This window comes from Ambystoma mexicanum, chromosome 1q, assembly GCF_040938575.1.
Source record: "Ambystoma mexicanum isolate Mex_15411 chromosome 1q, UKY_AmexF1_1, whole genome shotgun sequence".
Classification (NCBI taxonomy): domain Eukaryota; kingdom Metazoa; phylum Chordata; class Amphibia; order Caudata; family Ambystomatidae; genus Ambystoma; species Ambystoma mexicanum.
In genome coordinates this window covers 1,115,881,224-1,115,907,572 of record NC_090922.1, presented here as the reverse complement: position 1 = coordinate 1,115,907,572, position 26,349 = coordinate 1,115,881,224, and the positions used below count along the sequence as shown (strand labels likewise).

Genomic DNA, 26,349 nt, shown 5'->3' with positions numbered 1-26,349 from the left:
AGTAAAAAACTGGTTCCTGTGATCATGTTTTTCTTGGTTCTCTTTTGCACGTGCCAATGGGGTCTCCAATGATGTGTTCCTATAGTCACTAATAGTGCAAAGATGATGGTATCAATTGGGGGACCTAAAACACCTTGCCATACAATAAACAGCGTAACTCAAACTAATATTTTTGGGGTTGTAGATATGTGGGGTGGGGATGAGTTTGTTACTGTAGAAGTAACGAAAGGGGGGAATGTTGGGAAGGAGCCTAGTGCTTTCCTTCATTTCCAAACTTTCCAAGCGCTTTAGAACTAGGCAAGATTTCTGTTAACTGTTTTCTAAGCACTACAAGAGTCCGGGGGGAGGAGGGTCACCAAATAAAGATAATTAGGATTGAAACATAAGTGCAAACAACTATTCAGTTGGATTATATATATATATGGAAAGCTGTTACATTGTAAGTTAGCTTTGCTCAAAGCACGCGGTAGTGTCAGGCTGTGCTAAATATAGATTACAGGCAGGCTGGTAGAGAGCACGAAGTGGCTGAGCAGCTGTTCCTGTCAATCACAAGCCAATGGAGACTAAAAAAGATTCATCACGACATAGAGTACTAGGAAAATAAGGGTTTATTGTAGGAAATTACTGAACCAGATAATATATAATGTTATGGAGTAAGTGCTGAGATAATGGCGGGGAGATGTGTTTATGTATGAATGTTTATAACATAGTCAATTATGCTAAACAAGAACAAAGTATTCCTGCATATGCAGCATAATGTTATGTAGCTTGTCCCAAACGGAACCTGGCCATGCACACTGGAGACTCTGCAGCATCCCTTGTATGGCAAGAAAGACAATTTTGGAGGAGCTCTGCTGGTATCCAGTGACTAAGTCAAAAGTATTTAAGCCCCAGGCCCAGCCTCAGTCTTCAGGACCTGGGAGCCAGCTAAGGACGACAGAATGCTAGTCTGAAAAGGCAGAGTCCTCTACAATTTCCCCCAATCCTCGTGATCTGTAAAGATTAAAGTTTTGTTATCTCCTGCAAGATAGACTCATGGCTTTTAATTCCCTTGAGGGGTGCAGATACTCTGGTTTATGGTGATTATGGGTCCCCTATATTTAAGGGGCGCCCCTGTAAATTGGGGTTCGCTTTCAGCCTTTACAAAATGAGGCAAACAATGGGTGGCCAAGCCAATATACCAGGAAATGGATTTTGAATTTGTGAAAGATCTGACATTGTGTTGGCCATGCATACTCATGGAATGGATCCCGATTTTGTTCCCAGGAAACATACAGTGCCACAAAACATTGCAAACTGGCGTGTCCTCCAGAATCGGAACTTGTTGAAAGGTTGACTTCCAGATTTAAATGATGTGTAGCTGTCATCAGAATCTGCTCACAATAACATTTTAGATATGTTTCTCAATGTATGGACATTGTACAGAATCAATTGTATGCTATCACACTTGCAATTTCAATGCTAGATAATGTATTACAAAGTATTTATCTACGCCGATATAATCGGGTTTATGATGCATTAATGTATATCTTTACCTTTCCTTCATTTATATTACTTATCCTCTGTCTAGAAGACACGTGTCTGCGGTTGCCATTGGTACTATTGTTCAGAAGAGAAATAACCTAGCACATCAGTGCTGCACTGCCTATTTGGGTGGGAGAAAGACCGATAGGCAAATGGATATTTACCATCCCTGTAAGGTAAACTGAGGATTGGTGTCTGTAAAACCCTCTGTGAAAGGCTTACCTAGACTTCCTTCATTAGAGGATTCAAACTGTCTTCACATTATAGGAAATTATAGTCTCACTTTTCTCCAAAGTATATAAAAGGTTTACTTACCTTAGAAATGTTCTGCCATTCTGGAAAGTATATATAATGTGATTTTGCTCACCTCTGAATTGGTTGTGCCTCTTCCACAAAAGTAATGCAGTTTGTTTCACTTTATTATTCCTGTAAGGATAATTGTATAAGTGTGTCACAACTGGGTTTGCTTCACCTGTCTTGCTGTTAGCCTGTCCAGAAAAAGTCTGCATTAGGTTTTACCTACATAGAGTAACTTTGGGTCATTCATACAGCGCAACACTGAGTTTTTTTTAAAAAAAATGTGTTTTTATTGACAACATACATATAGGGCAGAACGAAACGGTCCGTTCCACCAGTAAGACACAAAAATAGGAACAAGTTGTCGGTTTTTCCAATAATAACTCCCTTCCCACCACCCCCCTCCCACCCCACCCTTGCCAAATTTCAACATACCAAGTTTTGAGGATTCACGAACAATAATAGCTTTGGGGAGAACGATTGCTTGCCAAATACCAATTAGACAAATCACTTGACACAGTGGGTTCAGATCATGAATTAACCGGTTGGGAAACAATCACAGTCTCAAGGAGGCATGGAGATAGACATTTTATGGAAACAACCTAAGATACATTCTACAGGCGCATAGAAATACAATCCTCATGGAGAAGAACTGCAGTCCATTCTTGCACAAAGTCCGTCATGGTGTCGTTCGTTATTGCAGTAAGCTTTTCATATATGAAGATCGACCTGAGTTTGCAGAGCCATTCCTCTTTGGACGGGGCCAATGCACTTTTCCACTTTTGGGCGAGTGCTAGTCTCCCCTCTCTCAACATGGCCCCAATGACCTTAGGGAACGCATTCAGTTCTGTCTCCGGCGTGGGGATGCCCAGGAGGATTTCCAATGGCAGTAAGGTCGGGCAGAACCCCTCAAGTTCCGACCAATAAACCTGAATGACTGGGCATTCCCACCACAGGTGAAACCATGTGCCTCGTTGGTGACAACCTCTGGGGCAAAAGGGGGACACATCCCTAAACATTTTGGACAGGGTGGCCGGGGGGCGGTGCCATGAATGGAGAATTTTGAAGCTATGTTCCATAGCAGCAGTATATAGAGAACCCGTGAAAATGCATTTAAAGATTGCCCTCCAAGTATGGTCATCCAGAGGCATGCCCAGTCTAGCTTCCCAAATCTTTTTGAAAGGTTGTCTGCCTTCCAGGTCCGCTGTTATCAAGACGCTATAGAACATAGATAAGGAGCCCTTCTGAGTTGTGCTTTTGGCCAGGATAGTCTCGAAAGGGGTGAGGGGGCGTTTGAGATGATCGGCCCAGCGAGGGTGGGTCAGGATCCCCTTCAAGCGTAGGTATTCGAAGACCGAGGGAGGGTTGTCTGCCAATGCTTCGGTCAATTTGTCATATTCTATAAAGCCCTCCTCACGATACAATTGAGAGATTCTCTCCAGGCCCATGTCTGACCAAGATTGGGTGTCTCGGAATCCCTTGGAGCCCAGATCAATAGGGGGGCCCCAGAGCGAAGTCAAGGGGGATGGCCAAGAGGATAGCTGTTTATTAGCGGCGTTAGGCTTCCAAGCCGCCCAGAGGGCCGCCAAGGTGGGATGTGTTCTGAGATGTGAGGGGAGAGCCCACAAAAGGTCTCTAACTTTTCTCGGGTGGGCATGAATGTCCTCAATATATGTCCAATATGTTCCCATGTCATCCCTCATATGTTCCAACATCACTCGGAGCTGGGCTGCTTTATAATAAAGCCTGAAGTCTGGGAGATCGAACCCACCATCTGACTTTGGAAGGGTCAAGGTAGAAGTCTTGACTCTCGTCCTTTTGCCATTCCAGATAAATTGGAGGACCCGGGACTGGAGTACCTCAAAAAAGGCATCGGGTATCACCATGGGGAGCGCCGCAAAGAGATAAAGGAGGCGGGGCAAGATATTCATCTTCACCGTAACCATGCGCCCCAGCCAAGAAAGTGTAAGGGGAGCCCAACGTTTAAGGTCACTGCTAACCTGAGCCAAGATCTCCGGGAAATTGCATTGGTATAGTTGGGAGAGGTCTCTGGGGATGGTGGTGCCCAGGTACCTGGTGGATTCCCGCTCTATTCTTACCCCCAGTATTTCGGTGTTGCCCTCAATATCTTGTTCCCCCGGACCAATGGGCATTATGCTAGACTTGGACGTGTTTACCTTCAGCCCTGAGAAAGAGCCGAAATAGTGTATGAGATCAAATAACCGTGGTAGGGAGACCTGGAGGTTTGTTAAGTAGCCCAGGATATCATCTGCGAATAAGGATAGTTTAAATTCGCAGTCACCACACCTTATCCCCGTGATTCCCTGGTCTGTCCTGACTGCTACAGCCAGAGGTTCCATCGCCAAGGCATATAAAAGGGGAGACAGGGGACATCCCTGTCGGGTGCCCCTGGAGAGGGAGAACGGTTCCGAGGTGTCTCCGTTGACCAATACTCTCGCTGAGGGGCCGTTGTAAAGTGCTGCGATCCACCCACAGAAGTTATCTCCCAACCCCATCTTGCGAAGAACTCTGCCCATGTAAGGCCACTCGTCACGGTCGAAGGCCTTTTCTGAGTCTAACGAAAGAAGGTAGCCTTCCACCTCTTGTTTTGAAGCCTTGTGCATGAGATCGAGGGTTTTCCTAATGTGGTCTGATCCCTGGTGCCCCGGAACAAAACCCACCTGATCGCCATGTATTAGGGAAGGGAGGAGTTTCGCCAACCTATTTGCTAGGAGTTTAGCCAGGATTTTAACATCAGTGTTGAGAAGGGAAATGGGGCGATACGATTGGCAATAGGCGGGATCTTTTCCCTCCTTGGGGAGAACTACAATCAAAGCCGACATCATCGTGGGTGGGAGGGAGCCCTGAACCAACGCAGCATTGAACATCTTGGCCATGAATGGGGCAAGCGTAGACCGATACGTTTTATAAAACTTGACTGTATAGCCATCGTCCCCTGGGGCCGTTCCGCTTTTCAGCGAGGATCTAGTATCTATTATTTCTTGTGGGGTTATGGGCAGCTCCAGTGACTCAGCTTTGTCGGGGAGAAGGCCCGGGATCGGGAGGGAGTCGAGAAAGCTGTCAACCTCGTTCACATCTCCCACGTATTCCGAGCTGTACAGCCTTTCATAATATCGCCTAAATTGTTCCGCGATTTTACTATCCCTCACTGTCGAGTCCCCCTCTGGGGTGTAGATGGAATTCACCTTTCTGCTGTTTCTGAACTCACGAAGCCTCCAAGCCAATATCTTATCCGCCTTTTCCCCCTTTTCCATATATTTCTGTTTTAAGAAAGAGAGCTTCTTTTCCGTCTGTCCCACGAGGGGGTCCGCCAACTTGGTTCGTAACCTCTGCAATTCCTCCCATTTCCCAGGGAACATCTGTGTTTTTAATTTCCCCCCTGGTTCTATAGCTTCTATCTTTTCCCTTAATGATTTCTCCTCACGGTTTCTTTCCCTCTTTTTCCCCGACCCTATCCCAATGAGAGTGCCTCTAATAGTTGCCTTAAATGCCTCCCATACTCCCATGACCCCAACCTCACCGTTATCATTGAGGGAGAAATAGTCCTCTATGGCCACTAGAAGGGATTGGCGAATCTCTTTGTCCTGTAGAAGAAGGTCATTACACCTCCACCGGGAACCTACTGCTGGGGCAGGGGGGGAGACCCAGTCTAATTTTTACCATGTCGTGGTCCGTCCAGGGGACAAATCTCCACTCCCGAGTCAGTGACCTGCCCCTGTAGCGAAGTTTCAACCAAAATGTAATCAATACGGAAGAAAGCTGCATGGGGCCTTGAGTAAAAAGTATAGTCGGGATTCCGACCCTGCTTGGAGGTACATGTGTCACTCGGGCCCAGTTCCCCGTTCACTTCGCGAAAGGCCACAGCTAGTCTCTTGTGAAGGCGCATGTTCGGGCAGGGTTTAGCAGATTTCCTATCCCTCTCGGGACATAGAACCATATTAAAATCTCTGCCAACCAATAGGGTACCCTCCGAGAATTATATTATTATTTCTTTCATTCCAACCCAGAAGGCATCTTGTACTTCATTCGGGGCATAAATACACACCAGAGTAAACAGCCGGCCCCGCACCTCCCCCTTAACCATAAGATATCGTCCCTCTGGATCTGATTTCAAGGCTTTGAACACAAAGTGGGCCCCGGGGGATACCACCAAAGCTACTCCTCGCTTCTTTGCCTCAGAAGATGCTGTGAATACCTATTCAATGGTTTTAGCTCTGAGCTTTGGTTCCTTGCCCCGAACGTAGTGAATTTCCTGTACAAATAAGAAGTGAAGCCGGAGCCTTGCAAATTCCCGCACCTACAACGACCTCTTTGTAGGTGAATTGAGCCCACGTACATTTAACGATCCCACTGTCAAGTATTGGAGCAAATCATCCATTAGTACACTGATAAAGGCTCGTAGCTCCCCTCGAAAAACAGCAACGGTTCTTGCTCCCACAGTGCTTGCCCACCCCATTAGAGGCTCGTGAAAGCCCTGGGGGTGCATAGTAGACCCCAAAACTTGGCGTTCCATAACTGTAACCCCAACAACCCAACCCCCATACTTTCCCCCCTCATCCCCCCCTGATCGCCTGGCAGGTCTTTGGTGTCATCGTATCGCCAACCAGGCCACCATTGTCTCCCCCTCCGGGCTCAATAACTGTTCATTAATAACAACTCGAGCCCCCCCCCACCCTCAAGGTCATCCCTGGGTATAACCAATTATTTCCCCCATCCACTCACAAAGTCGAATACGGGCTTTTTCATTGAACACCACAAGCCCTTTCATGTGTCCGGAAGCTCCGGGGATGCCGGGGCCACTCTCCTGAATTTCCTTTGGCCACGAACCCTGCGTCTTTCCCTTGGGGCCCTGGTCCCTTTTGGGCCTGTCGGAGCTCGCTCACCCCCCTGGTCACCCAGTTCCATATTCGGACCAGCCAATAGTTTGCCTGACACCCTCTGGATGTCGTCCTCCGTCACCAGGGCATACTTATAGCCTTCAAACTCAAAAGAGAGGGAGAAGGGGTACCCCCACCTGTATCGGACCCCCTTGGACTGGAGCATTTTTGTCAGCGGAGAGCATAGGCGGCGCCTTGCCAATGTGAAAGCGGACAGATCCTGATAGACTGAGATTTGGGCCCCCTCCCACTCCACTTGGCCTGTCTTGCGAGCCAATTCGAGAATCTTGCTTTTCTCTGCAAAATAGTGAAAGCGAACAAGAATGGACCTGGGGCCTCTGGAGGATGCGCCCGCTCTGTGAGCCCTGTCGATGGTGGGCTCATTCGTGTTGGCCCCTCCGAAAAGCAAACCGACCACTGCGCTAACAGCTTTATTAATGTCCGCTTGCATTTCACCTTCGTGCTCCGGGAAACCTAAAAAGCACAGGTTACACCGACGTTCCCTGTTCTCTAAGTCATCCAACTTCAAGGAGCATTTCTCTTCCCTCCTTTCAAGCTCCGCAAGGCGCATATCGAATTGGGTCTCGAAGATATCATTGGAAGCAGTGTTATTCTCGAGCGCGAGAACTCTATCGTCTATTTTGCCAACTTTCTTGTCTAGGGTGTCCAGTCGCAGCGCTATATCTGCCCTGAAGCCTCTGATTTCCTCCAGGAGGGCCGCCATGCCCCTGGTGACAGTGCTAGTGTCCGCAGCTTCCTGGTGTGTCTGTGCTGCCATTTCAGGACGTACTTGGGGGCCCAGGGACAGACGGCGAAATCTCTGTAGTGCCTCCTTCCAGCTCATAGGCTCCTCCCCCGGACATCTCTGACTCGAGGGGTCTGCCTCCAAAAAGCACGTGTTCAGGGGGCCTCACCGCCGGCTTCGCTAGGGGCAGGGGCTGATCACTCTGGAGGCACAGGGAGCGGAGACGCTTCGCAGGAGGTCCTGGTCGCTCACAGGCTCCCCCTTGTAGGTGCAGAATGCACCGCCACAGGTCTTCCACCTCGACTATCGCCCTCCTATCCGCACTTCTGCATCTTTCCTTGTCCTGCAAATGGGGTCTCCTGGTGCATGCGTACAGTCTTGACACACCACCCCAGCCAGGTGGGAGATGCTTGACGGGTTGGTCGCGGGGCCTCTGCCAAAGAGTCTATACTGTCTATGACTGGCAGTTTACCCCGGGGGGTCCCGCGGATGCCAGGAGGCTCCCTCAATAACCCTCCCGGTTCAATGGAAGGGGTAGTGGACCGCCCCCGTGGTACTCCGTTTCCTCCCACGATCCTGGAGGCCCTGAGGGTGCCGTTCGGGTACCGCCGTGATCTCCTCACCTCATGGGCTCGCTGGTGCCACCCCATAGGGTTGATGCTGCATCCGATCTGAGCGGGGAGGGCCCTGCCCGCCGTCCTTGTGCCTCGGTCCAAGCTCTCCACTTTCGCGCCTCTCACGGCGCAGTATGCCCTCGGCGGGGGCTCTCTTCCTCTGCCCGATCTCGCTCTCCACGGGCCTCGAGGCAGCTCTCCAGGCACAGGGGGACCCAACGACGTCGCTCCGGGCCCTCCCCGGACGTTGTGTCCGCCCCAAGGAGAGCAGGCCCAGCTACTTTCTTAGGCGCGTCCGACCTGCCACCACTACCTCCCTCCAGGGAGAAGGCGCCAGCCAGCGTCGCTCGGCCTTGCCACAGGCCGCTCTCAAGCCCGGGCTCCGCGTAGCTTCTCGTGGAGCCGCGGCGCCGAAGGGGGGAGGGCTCACTATCCCTCCAAACTAAAACGGGTCGCGGTTTCACGGCGGCTCCACCACGAAAGTCCAGATTTCGGGGTGATGTGCCCACCAATGATGGCAAGGTGGGGTACGGTCTACTCCTCACTCCGGGGGCGCTGTGGGGGCTCAAGACCCTCAAACGGTGCTCTTCGGAGGAGACGAGCTGAGATGCTTCTGCACATCTCTGCGTCCCCTGGTGGATCGACCAACACTGAGTTTTACTATCCCTGGTCTGTTCCCTTAGTCTGCGAACTGAAAATCAACTGTAATTGCATATTACATCACAAGGTCCAACTCCCCTAGAGTAAATGTGTTATCCTGAATCTGAGTTATAGGTTTATACTGTGCCTAGTATACGAGTATCACTACATCAGAAAAAATGTGTCCAGTTCATTAGACTATGTGATTTCTTGCAGAGCGTCACTGTACAACTGATGGGGTCTACTACCCTGTTATTACTGAAAGTAATCTAAAAGTAACTATTGGTTTTGACTTCCCAAGAACTCCTGTCGGGTGTTCCACATAAGGTTATATGCTTTGGTCTGTGTACCTTCAAGCATAGTGTTGAGTTTTTGTAGATTTGGTAATATATAATGTGACAGTACTTATTTCCCCCATGATTTATCCGGGCCTACTCGTATTTAAATAAACCATGTATTTTTACAATACTTAGGGTTTCTGTGTTTCTTTGCACCGTTTGAATTACAATTTAATTTGTGCTTATTCTACAGCCCTCTCTCCCTCCTAAGACATGCCTAGCTGCCTGCCTATGCTACCCTGAACTCAGCTGGTACAGCATTATAGTAAGATTGGAGCATTGGAGTGCCTCAGTTGAATGTTTTTACTAAACCCTTATTTTGACTTCAGAAAAACTGTCCTAACAGCCTCCCCATACTAGACGCAAAATGTTGTTACAATAAGGTACATGTTTTATATATGTACAAGGTTGAGGTGCATCCCGTCGACAATAAGTTTGAAGAAAGGGTCATTGAAAGGGGTAAAATGCGTTTCATTGCAGACATAAAATCTATCCCATAGCTCCAGTTGTCTTCATGGATCAAGCCCTTGCATCACTTGACGGTTTCAGACCGGCACTACCGATACCTTTTACGCATGCACATCACATAAAGGTATTCGATGTTGGCTGGGTTAGTCTACACTCCCAAGCTATTCTCGCCTTTTGAAAACTCTGACAAGGGCACATCCTACTCGAATAGTGGGAACCAATTCTTCATCGCCTCAGGCCCTTTCCTGACTTGCTACAGTCTTCCCAAGCAGAACCGCTTTTTGCTTCACACTTGCGATCATGTCCTTTCACGCACTACTGCAATGATGAGCACAAGGCTACCCACTTCTCAGGGCTGGACTAGAAAGTTAGAGAACAACTCCAAAAAACTGTCTAATGCTCCTAGCGTGTTAACCAACCCTTTGCTTTACATGTTGGGGCTGTGTTTTCCTCATTTTTTTGCATTATGAAGCATTCTGTATTTTTCTTACGTTCCTGTCGCAAAACATATTTTACATAACTGTTTGTAACTGGCAAAACCAAGGGCAGTTACAAACAGCTATGTAAAATCGTGACAGAACGGAAGAACAATCCAGAACGGTATGTGTTGCTGCTTCCTCCGGGGATATATCATCAAGCAGCGTCTTGTCAAGTTTAATTTTTTTGTGGTATTCTTTCACAAAATCGAAACCTACTGGTCTCTGTCTTCAATCACTGAAAACAGGATGCTATTGTTATTTGGCCTTGATCGAAAGTCAGCAACTGTTCGAAGGACAAAATGTGTCGAATCCCCACAAAGAATGATAACATATTACTATATTGAAAGTGGACATATGAAAATGTAGTTTCCATTTCTGCGATCTGTTGTTCTGAGCGTTACAACGAGAGAATGGAACTTCCTGAAATTATGTAAGCTCAACTATACATATTATTTGTACGATTAAAAACGGCATGTGTGATGTATGCATAATGATTAATTCAGCGACGTGCAAATTGATCAAAAGAATTGACAGTACGTTGTGTTGAATGATATTTATACTGTGCACTATAAAAAACTGAGTGCTTAGCTCGCGGTTTATCTGTCTAGTAATGACTTATTTGTGTATAGTTGAAAGAGGAGTGAATAGAGGTTTGATTTTTTCTGACATATTGCTTACTGGCCTTGATATGGGTAGTTAGCTGGGGTATATTGTGACGATTATTCATCAAAGACCTGCAACCACAACCTGTATGCAGGCTAATTATATCTAAACCGCTTTGTCCATTGGAATATCCTGGTGTGCTGTCACTGTTGCATCGTTGAGCACCATAAAGTGGGGGTTCGGGGGAGGAGTGGTGGCTGAACCTTTTCCCTCGGCACTTGGTTCTCTTTTCGATCACTAATCTTACCAATTCTGTTATAATGCCATCTGTCTGTCGTTCAACCTAAAAGATTACTATCTCTGTCCTTATTTTCTGGTGGGACTCACTAGGTTAAGCGGGTGCATCTGGTTCTCCATCCCACTGGGAGCTGTACCTACTTTACAGTGCTAACCTTTCATGCACGCCGTGGTCTTAAATACTCCCCCATGTTATCATGTGTGTGTTCATTCTGTGTGGTTTGTGTTTATGATTAGGTTTCATCCGGTTTCTGAATTATACAGTAACTTGTTATATTGGATTACAGAACGGCTACTAAAATACATTATTTTATTCTGTTTTCTACACAGATATATTGTACCGTTCTGCGTATGCCATAGTTTCAAGCTACCATTGGATGGATTCTTCAGTCAACATTGGCGGATAACCATAAACTGTGCTTTTTGTATGACTGTTATGTGGGACAACCGACAGGGACCAATCTGCCCTTTGGCGGTACCAGCAATAAGGAGCAACCTGTCAGCATTCACTAACAACTATCTAACAACGTGCTGAAGCGAAAGCGTTGCAGACTATCAATCTTTTCTTACAATAATGTTTTGCTATCCTATTTGGGACAAGAAAGAAAAGTTATGCGCTGTGAGAGGATGTGTGTGGGTGATGACGGGGCACATTTGGCTATGCTGGCCACGAACATCCTGAAAATAGGTGGAGCATATCGTTTGGACTAGTGATGTCAGCTTCAGGGGCAGGCGATCTGTATTCTTGTTATGGGAGGGCACTTGAATTTAAGAGCGATGCATCAACGGATAGGATTAGCACAAGATGGCCGCGCCCAACCCGCTGTTTCGCATGTGTAAAAGTGAGGAAAGCTAATGTAAGATGCATAGGAAAAAATGTTAAGATCGATTACAGTATGCTTAAAATACATGCCGAACGAGCGAGACAATAAAGGTTTTGAGCAAACTTCCCCTTTAAGGTAAAGCACTGATAAGCATGCCAATGAAGCATCAGGCCCAACCATCTCTCTTGCCCTCCCCTTAGGATATTCGATCCTCAGACATGACTGGAAAATCTCCAAAGGTGGAGGCGTCGCTCTCATCTTTAAAAAGAGTCTCTCCCCATTAGACTCTGCAACCAACCATGGGATAACAACGCTGACCGCCTTACTGCCAAATTAACACTAACACCAAACTATACCATAAATATCGTGGTCACATATAGACCACCAGGTACAGCTTCAAACTACCAAAAACACCTCCTACAAATCCTAGGTAACAACTTAAAGAGCTCCACCAAAACTATCCTGCTCGGACAACCACCCTTTGACAACAACCCCACCTCGCTGGCCAACACCTATGCCCACATCCTAACCCAGGCCATTGAGTCTATAGCCCCATTGGAAGAAAAGAAGAAAAAAAATCCATGCATACTAACTCTTGGTTCACGGAAGAGCTATCTTCCCTACGTGCCAACAAACGCATGGCCTTATCCAAATGGCAATCCATGCCCAACCAAGCCACTCTGACTGAGTTTAAAAATAGTTCATCCATCTACAAAAAAGCTATATTTAAAGCCAAGTCTTATTCATTCAACCTTAGAATCTCCACAGCCAATTCTAAATCTAAAATGTTTTCGATTTTCAAAAGAACTCAACCCACATACCAGTCCAAACGAGATCACTAAAGACGAAGCTTGGTGATCCAACATTCAAGCAGCCCTCATTAACAAAGTCAAGCTTCTCCAAGACAAAATCCAATCACAGCGCTCCACCCTACCCAAACAAAACAGTTCACCGCTGCTCTTCTCTCCTACCCAGCAGCCCGATATCTCTCCTTTTTCCTTCAGAGACGTTACAGAAGAAGAAGTCGCAGCTCTCCTAAAACACATCAAACCATCCACTTGTAAAGGAGACATTTGCCCACCAGCCATCATCAAAGAATGCTCCGATGCACTTACCCCAATCATTACAGCATTCATCAAAGCTTCCTTCTCCTCTGGAATTGTACCACATAGCCTAAAAGAAGCTTGAGCCCACCCACTCATAAAGAAACCCTCCCTAGACCCCACATGCCCGAACAACTATCGACCCATCACCACTGTCCCCTTCCTCCTCAAAATTCTAGACAAAGCTGCCCATAATCAAATCCAACACTACCTTGAATCAAATGCCGCCATAGGCAGAAGACAATCAGGCTTCCGCAAAGGCCACGGCACAGAAACCGCCCTCTTAGACTTAAAGAACCAAATTACCAGAATAATGGATAAGGGCAAACCTGCCCTCCTGCTTCTTTTAGATCTCTCCGCTGCGTTTGATCTGGTTGATCATAGCATCCTAACCTCACACCTCTCTAACGCAGCCCACTTCTCAAATAAAGCCACCTCATGGATAACATCATTCCTAGAGGGGAGAGCCATGAAAGTCTATTCCAACCAGGCCAATGCAGCCCCTACCACCATTCACTGTGGATTGCCCCTAGGTTCATGCACCGCACCCACCCTCTACAATCTATTCACAAAGCCACGCTTTGATCTATTGGACTCGCTCGGCATAGCCTACACAAAATATGCCGACGATACACAAATTCTCCTGCCTCTCACTGGCTCATAAGATCAGGACGCAGCCTCTCAGCTTCAAATGCACACTGCCATCCAGACCTGGATGGCAGCCAATGGTCTCTGCTTAAATGGGGATAAAACCCAGATCATACTCATAGGTCCTAAGGAAACCTTGCCAAAAATATGACAACTTCACCATTGACAACACCACCATACCAGTCCTCACTTCAGTATAGACCCTAGGAGTCTACCTAGACTCAACCCTCTCTATGTCACGACAAGTCAGCGACATCGCTTCAGCTTCAGCCCACACCACCAAACTGATAAACGCCATAAAACCCTTTCTAACCAGCCAAAACTGTCTCTCCATCGCCCATGCCACTAATGGGGCTAAACTGGACTACTGCAATGCCCTCCTTGCAGGCACTTTAGCTAAAAATCTCAACAAACTCCAAACAGTACAAAATAACACACTCTGTGCTGCTCTCAGCATCCCTAAAAGAGACCAGATCTCCCAGGCAAGGCGAGACGCCCACTGGCTTCAAGATCCTCACACTTACACACAAATGCATCAGCCTCTCAGCCCCTTCCTACCTCTCAGAAACCATTTCCAGAAATACCTTGACACATCCCAAAAGAAGTCACCACAACAACCAACTCTGCATTCCTCCTATCACAAGAGCAAACGTCGGAGGCATAGGTTTTCCATACGTAGCTCCCAAACTATGGAACACCCTACCCAACGCACTCAGAGCTGAACCATCCCTGACCATCTTTCGCAAAACCCTCAAAACAACTCTGTTCAACTAGCCACATTATACACTCACCAGGTATCTAAGCTCTTATCATCAAATGTGGCCGCTATGCATGTAATGTAACTACTGCTTGACCTGTAACCACCAAGCGCTCTGTATCTCCTGTAACCAGCAATAGGTTTTCGCTGTAACAGTGCCACGATGCCTAAGGGCTGATGCATACTTTAAAAATGCTAATTAATTAATAAATAAAAAGGTGATATTAATAAAAGAAAATCCTGGGAAACATAACTGAACATGTACAGCGCCTTAAGCAGGCCAGAGCGCTAGGAATCCAAACTCCCAGGTTTGACATTGAAGGTAAAGCGATGTAAACATTTGCATGCGCTATTTATTAACAACATCCTGGGAAGACCTGATAACAAGCAGTAAAAGCGCCTCAAGTTGGGCAGAGTGTTCTGAGAACCTGCGTTTGACAAAAAAGTATAACGCCATTCATGGAAATAACCTGGCATAACTTTACAAGTAAAGGGTTTTAACCCGAGCAGAGGGCTAATCTAAGAAACCTAGGTACATCATTGAAAGAAAATGTAAAGCGCCAATAAACAGAGCATTTGACATATTTTGTCAATGGGTTGAAAGAAAGTGATGCAGTGAAAACAAGGCATTTATTTGTATGCATGCCGTCGGAAAGCAAAGGGCCCCTTTCAGTTCGCTCCCCACCACAGAATGGTGACGTCAGAGAGCGCCCGTGGACAAGGGAGTATGTAGCATGGCAAGAGTGTAGGAGCGGGTGGAGGTGAACAATGAAAAAAGTCCCGCTACTTCCCAAACAAAATGCAGTGTGCCCTATTCCATACGGTCTCATTCGCGCCCCCCAAACCGCCCACACCTGCCCCAATCTACTTTTTTGGTAACATTAGTGGCAGGTGGCATTTGAACACATAACAACAACTTCAGGATCATTACAGATGCAGGAAACTCGTCTATTAGAGCTCTCTGCAGGTGCTCAGGGGTAAAATACATGCAACCCTCCTAATTTGCATATGCATTGCACCAACAGAATTGACTTAACAGAAAAGGATATTGCAAGGAGCATCGTCAGTCTTTGATGCTTGGCTCCTGGGAAGTGACTTTAGAATAATTTGTCATAATTAAGCCAAGTGGCAAATAACTGTGGTGCAAAATACCTAAATTTCACTCCTAACAATTATGTAGCAACTATATAGTCATTAAGCTTTCTTTTTTTTATATAATAGCATGATATATTAACATAAGCTATTAAGTGAATCAGAATCACTTACAGAGCTGCAGATCTTCCCAGGTTTAGATGATATAAATATTTATTAAGGTGTTGCTTTGTATTTCATGTGCTTAAATAATACTTTATTTATAGCAATGCCTTGGAAGCAAACCACAGTGCATAATAAACTAGCCCTCCATAGTAAACTAACTATACACTACATACATTGCCATAGAAATATTCTGAGCAATAATAATATGGCTTTAGTTGTATTCTTCCCATCCTGCATGCAAAGGCACAATGGCATCATGCAGATTAACCTGAGCCTAACAAGTCCCTCTTGGGTTTTAAAGTTATAGTCATTTCATAAAGTATGCAACATGATGCACCCTTCTCACTTCTGATCGCTCCCTTCCATTCACATTTCTAAAGCGACACAAGTCATCTCTAATAGTCCTCCCCCTACAGACCCCCCACCCCCAATCAGTGCCTACTGGCTCACATTGTGATGCTCTGCAGACACACAACAACGTGAGAGCCTGGGGTGCCCACTCTGGCTCTTAAAAGAACCACGGGTGGGAACTGATCTTGCCTCCCCACCACCGCTCCGTACACCACTGTCTGTGGGGTTCTGGCGATACTGGGTGTTACTGTCACACCTGAGATCCAGAACGTTAATCTCGTGATTCACATTTCGGGGATTACATGTAGAAAGGAGGGTGTGACGTCGGCTGGGCAGAGATCAATGACCTAGAGTTTGACCACGGAAGAAAGAGTGTTAGACACCATGAATTTCGCAGATCAAAGCAAGTGAATCAGGCACATAAGAGCGGCGGCTGGTTGGAGACATAAGTGCTGCTATCAATGGATTTCGAACAGTGTTTTTGACAGATATGGTAATCTTGTTCCTGCTCGGTGCATTTAACTGCTTAAAAAATGCTTGCCTGGGAGCTCCGTTCACTCCGTTGGTGTGCGTTAGTATGATGACATTTCCACCCTGTGTCATGCTGAAGCTGCGATGAGAAATTAGAGGAAAGCACCATGAAACGTCTGCACGTTCCTCCGGTGTAACGTCAGTTTTTGCTAGCTGTCAGAAAATCCTGCAAGTGCTTACTGAGCATGCGTAGTGTCTGTGCGCATGCTCAGTAAGTAATTAACAGGCTAGGATTTTCAGACAGCTTTTTTGACGGTTGATACTAGTTCCCATCCGGGAAACGGACCATCGGTTGTTAGGGCCATTTCTCAGATGGGAAATAGCTGCTTCAGTGTGAGTGAGCTAGTTCCCATTAGAGAAATGGCCCTTTTTTGCCCCCTAGTGGCTAAGTCCTGCATAATAATGGGAACTAGCCCACTCACACAGAAAAGGCTAGTTCCCATTGGAGAAATGGCCCTTTTTGCTCCCCTAGTGGCCAAGTCCTGCATAATAATGGGAACTAGCCCACTCAGACAGAGAAGGCTAGTTCCCATTAGAGAAATGTCCCTTTTGCCCCTAGTGGCCAAGTCCTGCATAATAATGAGAACTAGCCTACTCAAACTGAGAAGGCTAGTTCCCATTAGATAAATGCTCTTTTTGCTCCCCTAGTGGCCAAGTCCTGCATAATAATGCAAACTAGCCTACTCACACTGAGAAGGCTAGTTCCCATTAGAGAAATGGCCATTTTTGCCCCTAGTGGCCAAGTCCTGCTATTTCCCATTAGAGAAGTGGCCCTTTTTGGCCCTAGTGGCCAAGTCCTGCATAATAATGGGAACTAGCCCACTCAAACAAAGAAGGCTAGTTCCCATTAGAGAAATGGCCCTTTTTGCTCCCCTAGTGGCCAAGTCCTGCATAATAATGGAAACTAGCCTACTCACACTGAGAAGGCTAGTTCCCATTAGAAAAATGGCCCTTTTTGCCCCTAGTGGCCAAGTCCTGCATAATAGTGGGAACTAGCCCACTCACACTGAAGCAGCTATTTCCCATTAGAGAAAGGGCCCTCCGACCTGGAAAGGCAGAAAGGTCCTCTCGGCTAATGGGAACTAGCCCACTCACACTGAAGCAGCTATTTCCCATTAGAGAAAGGGCCCTCCGACCTGGAAAGGCAGAAAGGTCCTCTCGGCTAACGGGAACTAGCCCACTCACACTGAAGCAGCTATTTCCCATTAGAGAAACGGCCCTCTGACCTGGAAAGGCAGAAAGGTCCTCTCGGCTAACGGGAAGTAGCCCACTCACACTGAAGCAGCTATTTCCCATTTGAGAAAGGGCCCTCCGACCTGGAAAGGCAGAAAGGTCCTCTCGGCTAATGGGAACTAGCCCACTCACACTGAAGCAGCTATTTCCCATTAGAGAAAGGGCCCTCCGACCTGGAAAGGCAGAAAGGTCCTCTCGGCTAACGGGAAGTAGCCCACTCACAATGAAGCAGCTATTTCCCATTAGAGAAAGGGCCCTCCGACCTGGAAAGGCAGAAAGGTCCTCTCGGCTAACGGGAACTAGCCCACTCACACTGAAGCAGCTATTTCCCATTAGAGAAACGGCCCTCCGACCTGGAAAGGCAGAAAGGTCCTCTCGTCTAATGGGAACTAGCCCACTCACACTGAAGAAGCTATTTCCCATTAGAGAAAGGGCCCCCCGACCTGGAAAGGCAGAAAGGTCCTCTCGGCTAACGGGAACTAGCCCACTCACACTGAAGCAGCTATTTCCCATTAGAGAAACGGCCCTCCGACCTGGAAAGGCAGAAAGGTCCTCTCGGCTAACGGGAACTAGCCCACTCACACTGAAGCAGCTATTTCCCATTAGAGAAAGGGCCCTCCGACCTGGAAAGGCAGAAAGGTCCTCTCGGCTAATGGGAACTAGCCCACTCACACTGAAGCAGCTATTTCCCATTAGAGAAACGGCCCTCCGACCTGGAAAGGCAGAAAGGTCCTCTCGGCTAATGGGAACTAGCCCACTCACACTGAAGCAGCTATTTCCCATTAGAGAAACGGCCCTCCGACCTGGAAAGGCAGAAAGGTCCTCTCGGCTAATGGGAACTAGCCCACTCAAACTGAAGCAGTTATTTCCCATTAGAGAAACGGCCCTCCGACCTGAAAAGGCAGAAAGGTCCTCTCGGCTAATGGGAACTAGCCCACTCACACTGAAGCAGCTATTTCCCATTAGAGAAAGGGCCCTCCGACCTGGAAAGGCAGAAAGGTCCTCTCGGCTAGAGAAACGGCCCTCCGACTTTTCTGCCTCTCCAGGCCAGAGGGCCGTTTCTTTAATGGGAAATAGCTGCTTCAGTGTGAGTGGGCTAGTTCCCATTAGACAAGGGGACCAATTGATCTCCTGTTGATCATCAGGAGATTTTGTCCCGAAAGTCCTCTTTCTGTTAATGTTCAAAACAACACTTTATAGCCAACACTCACAGTGCTGTAACAAACTCCTCAATGGTCTCACAACATTTCTGTTGTCTGATGGAAAATTGATAAGCCAAAATGTTATTCCCCTTCCCTCGTAATGCTTGTCCATCTTGGCTATGCATACATCAAGCTGGTGTCCCATCTTGATGCATTCAGCTTGTTTTAAGAAATTGTTGTCCAGCCCGACCTCAACAAAGAAACAGTGCCTCTTTCTTTTTACTCAAATAATTAGGACCATATGCTGCTAACGTATACTTCTGGAATCTTTCTTTCGATTTAATAACCTAGGAATAACCCAGTGCCTGGTATATTTCCTATAATCTTTGAATTTGTTTATGTTGCTTCCCTATTTTTGTGCTCTTGGTATTTGTCACCTTGTTCACAGGGACAAATGTCTGTAATCTCCCTTTTAAGGTGCAATGAAAAAACACCTCTCAGAGTAACAGCCAATTGTGCTACGGCATGCTCCCTTCTTTATGTGTGCAAGTGTTTCTTTCGGTCGCTACAGTGCATGTGGGACAGGCACAGCACGGAGCGCAGTGCCCGCAGTGAAGGCCTTCAGCTTGTTACATAGCTAAGCAACAGACATGTCAACTCCTTATCATGTCTAAAATTGCCAGGTAACAACTTGCAACACCGGACGATGCGTCCTTGGATCACGTGTTCTGTCGTCTGCATGCACAGCTATGCTGCTAGGGTGCTTTCTGTGTCCTCATAGGCTCACGCACAGCCCAGATAATCCCCAATAAATGCCTGGAGAGTCCCACTGAGCCACCTTTTTGGCTGTGCAACTAACCCTGTACCTGTTCATCCAGGGCAACCACACTCAATGGCAAGTGCAGGCTCTTTGTCATTGCCGCAACTCATCACCAGTTAAGGAAGTGAACCAGAACACAGCCAGTATGTGTGACTTCATTTCTTTTAAGTTCATCTTTATGCTGTAACAACTCTCTCTGTCCTCACCCTTACACCAACCACCATACTACTTGCCTTGCATTCTCTTCTAGTGTTCTCTGTTCACATTCCACACCCATAAGATTCCCTCTGCTGGCATTCCTAACACTGTAAGGAGTCCCCCTTTCTTCTAGAGGACTTTAATCCCATAGCCACTTTCCGTATTCTAATATTACTCAACTAGAGTTGTATTGCCAAGTGGGAATGGTTCAGTTAGTCCCCCTCTAGTGCTCTATATGAGCATAGGTTGATCCTACTCGTATTGACGACGCATTGGCCCTATTGGGCATGAAGATTTGTTTGCTCTCCTGGCCAAAAAGACCATTTGTCTGTCCCGGGCTTGAAGATGCGCTGGCACTCCTGGGCTTGAAGACAAAGATAGGCCCTTCCAGGGGCCAGAAACTGATGATGTGATGCATCGGCAGGGCCAGAAACCGAAGAGAGGCCCACTCAGCTTGGTGTTGAGAGTTAAACCACGGTCAAGGTGTGTTTACCCAGGGTACTGCACCCCTCCTCATCTTTCCAATACCCCTCTCTACCTTTGATGGGCTAGGTATTAGGTTAAGATGTACAACAAGGCACCAGCTAGCATAATACTTAATGGACACAGGCTTTCGTCCACACCATTTACCTTATTTTCAGGGTCCACCTTCTGCACTTCTTCCTTCCTCCAACTTCCTTTTCTTCCTCAGTACCTTTCCAAAAATGCTCCTCCATCGGTGGCCCTCTTCCTACACCGATTTTGTCTGTACCTTTTAAACTGTTCTCCAAGTAATCTCTTCCTTTCTCTTGTGTCTCAGCTTCCATCTCTGCTTTTCCCCCTTGCTAGTTTTCCCCTTTTCACGCTGCTCTCCCCTTTCCCTTCCTTTGACGCATCTTCACCTTCCTCTCCCATCCACCTCAAGTCTTACTCTCCTTCAACTCCCTTCGCCTTCCTTCTTCCTCTTTTTCTCCGCTCTTTACTGCAACGCTTGTTTCCAAACTCCCATACCAGGCCTTCTACCAAAGCCTCCCTGTATAGTCCTGCTCCTTTTTATACTGGAAAAGGAAAGGTGTTAATTAATGTGCCCAACTCCTTGTGTGTACGTGACAAAGTGATTGGCTCTTCTGAGTAACTCGCCATCTTCAGATCTAGGGATTCATATCAGTTATAAATTGTCAGCTGCCAACTTGAAGTCAAGCAGCGCTGTCATGGTAGCTGCCTGACCCCACCATGGTGCCTCCTGCAGGCAGCTGCACAATAACTCTGCCAACCTTGAACCTCCTCATATTCCAACTTCATTGCATACCCAAGCTCAAGTAGGTCTTTTCCACAGTCCATCCTGCAGACTGTGTATTCAAATGTACTTTTAGTGGGATTCCACAGTCCATCCTGCAGACTGTGTATTCAAATGTACTTTTAGTGGGATCAAAGACGATACCCACAAATCTTTTGACCTTCTAATGCAGAGTTGTTCATTCTTCAAAACTCTACCAGGTCTTGAATTACAGACTGGTACCTGGCAAAGGATAAAGTGGATAGGGTAGACGCCTTGGGAATACCTTATATACTGGCTATTATCTTTCTGAAAGTACAGGCCCCTCCAGGGTCTCGTAGCTCCATTCCCATATGTCCACCTAGAAACATGGTCACAGTTCTCTCCTTTTTTATGCCGTCACTCAGTTCATTGTTGTACTCAATATGTAATTCTTTTCATTGACAGTTTCATATTTTAAGTCATTTATATTCCATGAAAGTATTTATATTGTTAAAGTAGGCCTTATTTTCATTTATTTTATTACTTGAGTTATCAGTTCATGGTTCTTACATATTTATCATATTCAAGATTTATTATAACCATTTAATTGGATCAAAGTGTGAAATATCTTAGCCGTTGGCATAATTATGGATCTATGTGTTGAAATTGAACCTGAAGTAGTTGCATTTTTTCCAAATGTTTTGTACCAATTTTTTTAAATGTCAGATTATGGGGTAGGTCGCTGCCACTGCACTTGGGGATGGTGGACTCACATGGGAGACAGATGCCGAAGGCCGGGGACATCACCTCCAGCCGTCCTTGAGTTTTGGCTGGGCTACATTACAGCTTTTCCCTTCGTGGAGGTTTAGGCACACTGCCGGGGCTCCCTGGTGGGGGAAAGCTGTAACATAGGCCAGCCAGAGCTCCAAGATGGTTGCAGGTAAAGTGCCCGGCCTTGGGCGGCTGTCTCCCATGTGGGCTGACCATCCCGCAGCCCAGCAGCGGTTCCAGGAAGCCCCAGAAGGGTGCCACTCCCTCAGGATAGGTGACCCTGTCAGGGCTCCCTGGGACAGCCGCTGCACTTGGACATGGTCACTCCATATGGGAGATAGCTGCCCAAGGCCAGGAACAAACTATCCTGGAGTTCTGGCTGACCTGACTTACAGCTTCTCCCTCTGGGAAAGGTTGGGGAACCTGCCGGGGCTCCCTGGGAGTCCTGCTGCACTTGGGGATGGTGGACCCACATGGTAGTCATCCAAGGTCGGGGACATCACCCCAGACCATCCTGGAGCTCTGGCTAGGCAGCATTACAGAATTTCCCCTCAGGGAACGTATGGAGACCCTGCTGGTGCTCCTTGGGACTGCCGTTGGACTTGGGGGATGGTCAACACTTTTTCACCCAGGTAGGTACACCCACACGAGGTACTGTTATCAGGCTACAAGATTAATTGGGAGAAAACAGTAGTATTTCCCCTGAGGGACATCCCAGTAGGTAATCAACTGATGAATTGGAACTGCAAGTGGGATTTCATCCAGACACCTTTGGGAAGGTAGGCCATGTGTTGGCGGTATGTTTCAGTAGTTTCCAGGTTGGAAATGTCTGAAAATTGTGTTTATTTTCCCTAAATTTCAGACTTTGCCAGGCTTTTGGGTAATAAGTTCTAGGGCAATTGGCACAAGTCAGACCTCCGTGGGTCCCTACGGGAGTCTGCTCTCCAGAAACACTTGGGTTACCAGTGGTTTAGCCTTTTCCATTTGCACCCAGGTAGTTGCATCGACAGATGAGGTACAGTTTTCGTCAGGACATGTGTGTGTATGTAGAATGGTAGGACATTTGTTGTTTTCTCTTGGTTTAACATGTTCATACATTTGCTATTGCACTTTGTTACACAACCCTTTAATTTCTAAAATGTGAACTACATGTAGTTGCCGATTTAAGCACTGTATGCTTTTGTAACCTGCTCATGTCACCTACCCTTCAAAAGGGCTGCCTGTGCTCTTTCAAAAATGGTATGCTTGCCATTCCTCACATTTATTTTCCTTATTTACACATGCTAAGTATGTCTGTTTAGGCCGTTAGCATAAAATTCCTGTGTACTATGGCTCCGTTTTTGGCTTATGGTACATGCAATTTCCTAACTGGAAAAGTCAGGGGAATGTAGCAGGGCACTGCTTTTCTCAATATTCATAGAAGCCATTACCTTACAGGTCCAACCATGTCCAGCACATACCTTTTTTAACTGTCATTTTTCAAATCTTTCCCCAAACTATGGGTATTTTCCCTACATAGATGTTGCCTCACCTGCGCAAATCACTTTTCCTAAACTTGGAATTTTGTCTACTTTTCAGAAATGTATGCCTTGGTCTTCCCTTTCAGTTTTCCTACCCTCCTCTTCCATTCCGTCCACACATGGACTATGGGTGGGGGGGCGGAGGGGGGAGGGGTAAACTTGCATAGCTCTCACAAAATTGATGGTAACCTTATTTTTTTGGTTTTCACTCAACCTGTTCTTGAAAGCCTGGAAAATGGCAAATTCAGCACAGCAAATCATTTGTTCCTAGCTCTTACAAGGAAACACCCACAGGCTTCTTTGTACATAATTTTATTGGCATTGTCTGAAAAAACACGAAATGTGCTCCGTTTTCGGTTATTTTCTCTCACCCCCATACAGCAAACTAGGATTCCTAGGTGGCGTTATGATCACCTACATGTGGGAAGAAAAGGGGCCAAATTTGAGCGAGATATCACATGTAAATAAAGCATTACAAGGGATTGAATGGCGACATACCGAAACCACCAAAAAAGGGCTTGGCGCGCGGGGGGGTGGGAGGCATTGGCAGTTAAGGGGTTAAAAACAAATAACACATTATCTTAAAGAAATAGACAATTGGGTAATTAAGTGTTTTTATTATGAAAAGTGCTTACACTGTTAAGCAACAAATAATACATATACATGTGTAAACCAAAGATCAAATTGGTGGAGCCATATGAAGTGAACCTGTTTTACCTGGGGGATTGGAAGGAAAAAGAAGCCGAATAGTGAAACATTTATGGAAAAACAGTTCTCATAACTGCACATGAGTCGTTGCAAGAATTGGATAAAAGAAAAAGTAAACTTTATTATTGCAAATGTTCACAATCTTTTGTCACAATATTTCCTGTAAGGGCTCAACAGAAATCACGACTTAACACCTTCAGCAGGGGCACGATGATACACAGTGCCAGAGGTTTGTAACGCAATTATCGATCTATAAATTATTTGCGTTTCATAATGGTGCTGTAATGTGAACAAGTACAGGTAAACTATAGACAACTAAATGTCTCAGAACATTTCCATTTTAAAAATGTCACTCGAAATATGGATTTATAGGACAGTGAGCTAAAATAACATGAAAAGCAACTCACACTGCCTAAAATTAAAAATGTGATTAGAATGGAAGGAACTCAGAAACACTTGACACTTTTCTCAAGCGCACCTGGCACTTTTTGAATCTGTTATACTCTTTGCACTTTAATCAGGCATTTCTAATAGTTACGATTTGCCTTGAAGTAATATGGTTCTGATTTGACTTTATGACGCATTTGCACACAGCACTTTTATATGGATGTATAATGGATTTATATGTACAAGGCAGTTTTGTCAGTATTTAATATCAGGCATTCCAAGCGGAGTGGCTGAGCACAAATGTACAAACAGAATTTGGCCTGTAGATATTCTGCCCCAGTTCCATAAAAAAAGAAAGAGGTGATGGCTGGAAGGTTTAGACTTAATTTTAACCACTGGCAATGCTCTGGGCAACCCTCCAGACCACTGTTCTTCGCCTGCCAAGCCATTACAGAAGGGAAAGACCATATGCAAATCAGGCTTGGCCCCACCCCAAAAAGGGCAGTCCAGCCCGAACTGCTAGGCCACATCCCTTCTGCATGAGACCACAAGCATACCCAAACATGTTTCGCCCTTGTTGGGGCTCATCAGTGAGGAGTAGCTTGGGTCTCTAGGCCCAGCAGGCACGGGACCCACGTCTGGGCATACCCGTCCCACTCGGGGTGACATAGCAAAAACAAAGAGGTGATGGCTGGAAGGTTTAGACTTAATCTTAACCACTGGCAATGCTCTGGGCAGCCCTCCAGACCACCGTTCTTCGCCTGCCAAGCCATTACAGAAGGGAAAGACCATATGCAAATCAGGCTTGGCCCCACCCCAAAAGGGGCAGTCCAGCCCGAACTGCTAGGCCACATCCCTTCTGCACGAGACCACAAGCATCCCCAAACATGTTTCGCCCTTGTTGGGGCTCATCAGTGAGGAGTAGCTTGGGTCTCTAGGCCCAGCAGGCACGGGACCCACGTCTGGGCATACCCGTCCCACTCGGGGTGACATAGCAAAAACAAAGAGGTGATGGCTGGAAGGTTTAGACTTAATCTTAACCACTGGTAATGCTCTGGGCAACCCTCCAGACCACCATTCTTCGCCTGCCAAGCCATTACAGAAGGGAAAGACCATATGCAAATCAGGCTTGGCCCCACCCCAAAAGGGGCAGTCCAGCCCGAACTGCTAGGCCACATCCCTTCTGCACGAGACCACAAGCATCCCCAAACATGTTTCGCCCTTGTTGGGGCTCATCAGTGAGGAGTAGCTTGGGTCTCTAGGCCCAGCAGGCACGGGACCCACGTCTGGGCATACCCGTCCCACTCGGGGTGACATAGCAAAAACAAAGAGGTGATGGTTGGAAGGTTTAGACTTAATCTTAACCACTGGCAATGCTCTGGGCAACCCTCCAGACCACCATTCTTCGCCTGCCAAGCCATTACAGAAGGGAAAGACCATATGCAAATCAGGCTTGGCCCCACCCCAAAAGGCGCAGTCCAGCCCGAACTGCTAGGCCACATCCCTTCTGCACGAGACCACAAGCATCCCCAAACATGTTTCGCCCTTGTTGGGGCTCATCAGTGAGGAGTAGCTTGGGTCTCTAGGCCCAGCAGGCACGGGACCCACGTCTGGGCATACCCGTCCCACTCAGGCGAAGAACGGTGGTCTGGAGGGTTGCCCAGAGCAATGCCAGTGGTTAAGATTCATTCTAAGCAAAATATGTTTAGAAAAAATGTATCCAAATTTATTAAAGGTGATACAAAAATTGAAAACTAGTGAATAAATCACTCAAAATTATTATACACTGATCATTTTAACATAACAGAACAGCAGCAACAATATGCCGAAAATCGGCTAAAACTTCATCACTCATACTCAACATACATAGTACATACATACACACACAACTCATCATACCGTGGCATACATCCAAAGTACTAAAAACACAGAAAACATGCTAAGAACCAATGGGGAAGAG

The 26,349-nt window shown here is 46.6% G+C and overlaps 1 protein-coding gene across 3 annotated transcripts in view; it reads right to left on the bottom strand.

The window, feature by feature from the left end:
* CLCC1 (chloride channel CLIC like 1) overlaps window positions 1-16,505 on the bottom strand; it is a 1,126,062-nt gene extending 1,109,557 nt beyond the window's left edge. For 2 of the 3 annotated variants that reach the window (XM_069641849.1, XM_069641853.1), the window contains exon 1: window positions 16,384-16,505. In XM_069641849.1, the coding sequence (XP_069497950.1) occupies window positions 16,384-16,445 (62 nt within the window). In that variant the 5' untranslated portion in view covers window positions 16,446-16,505. The remainder of the gene's footprint in view (window positions 1-16,383) is intronic. The other variant, XM_069641850.1, reaches the window with a different exon arrangement.
* Window positions 16,506-26,349: the final 9,844 nt, after the last annotated feature.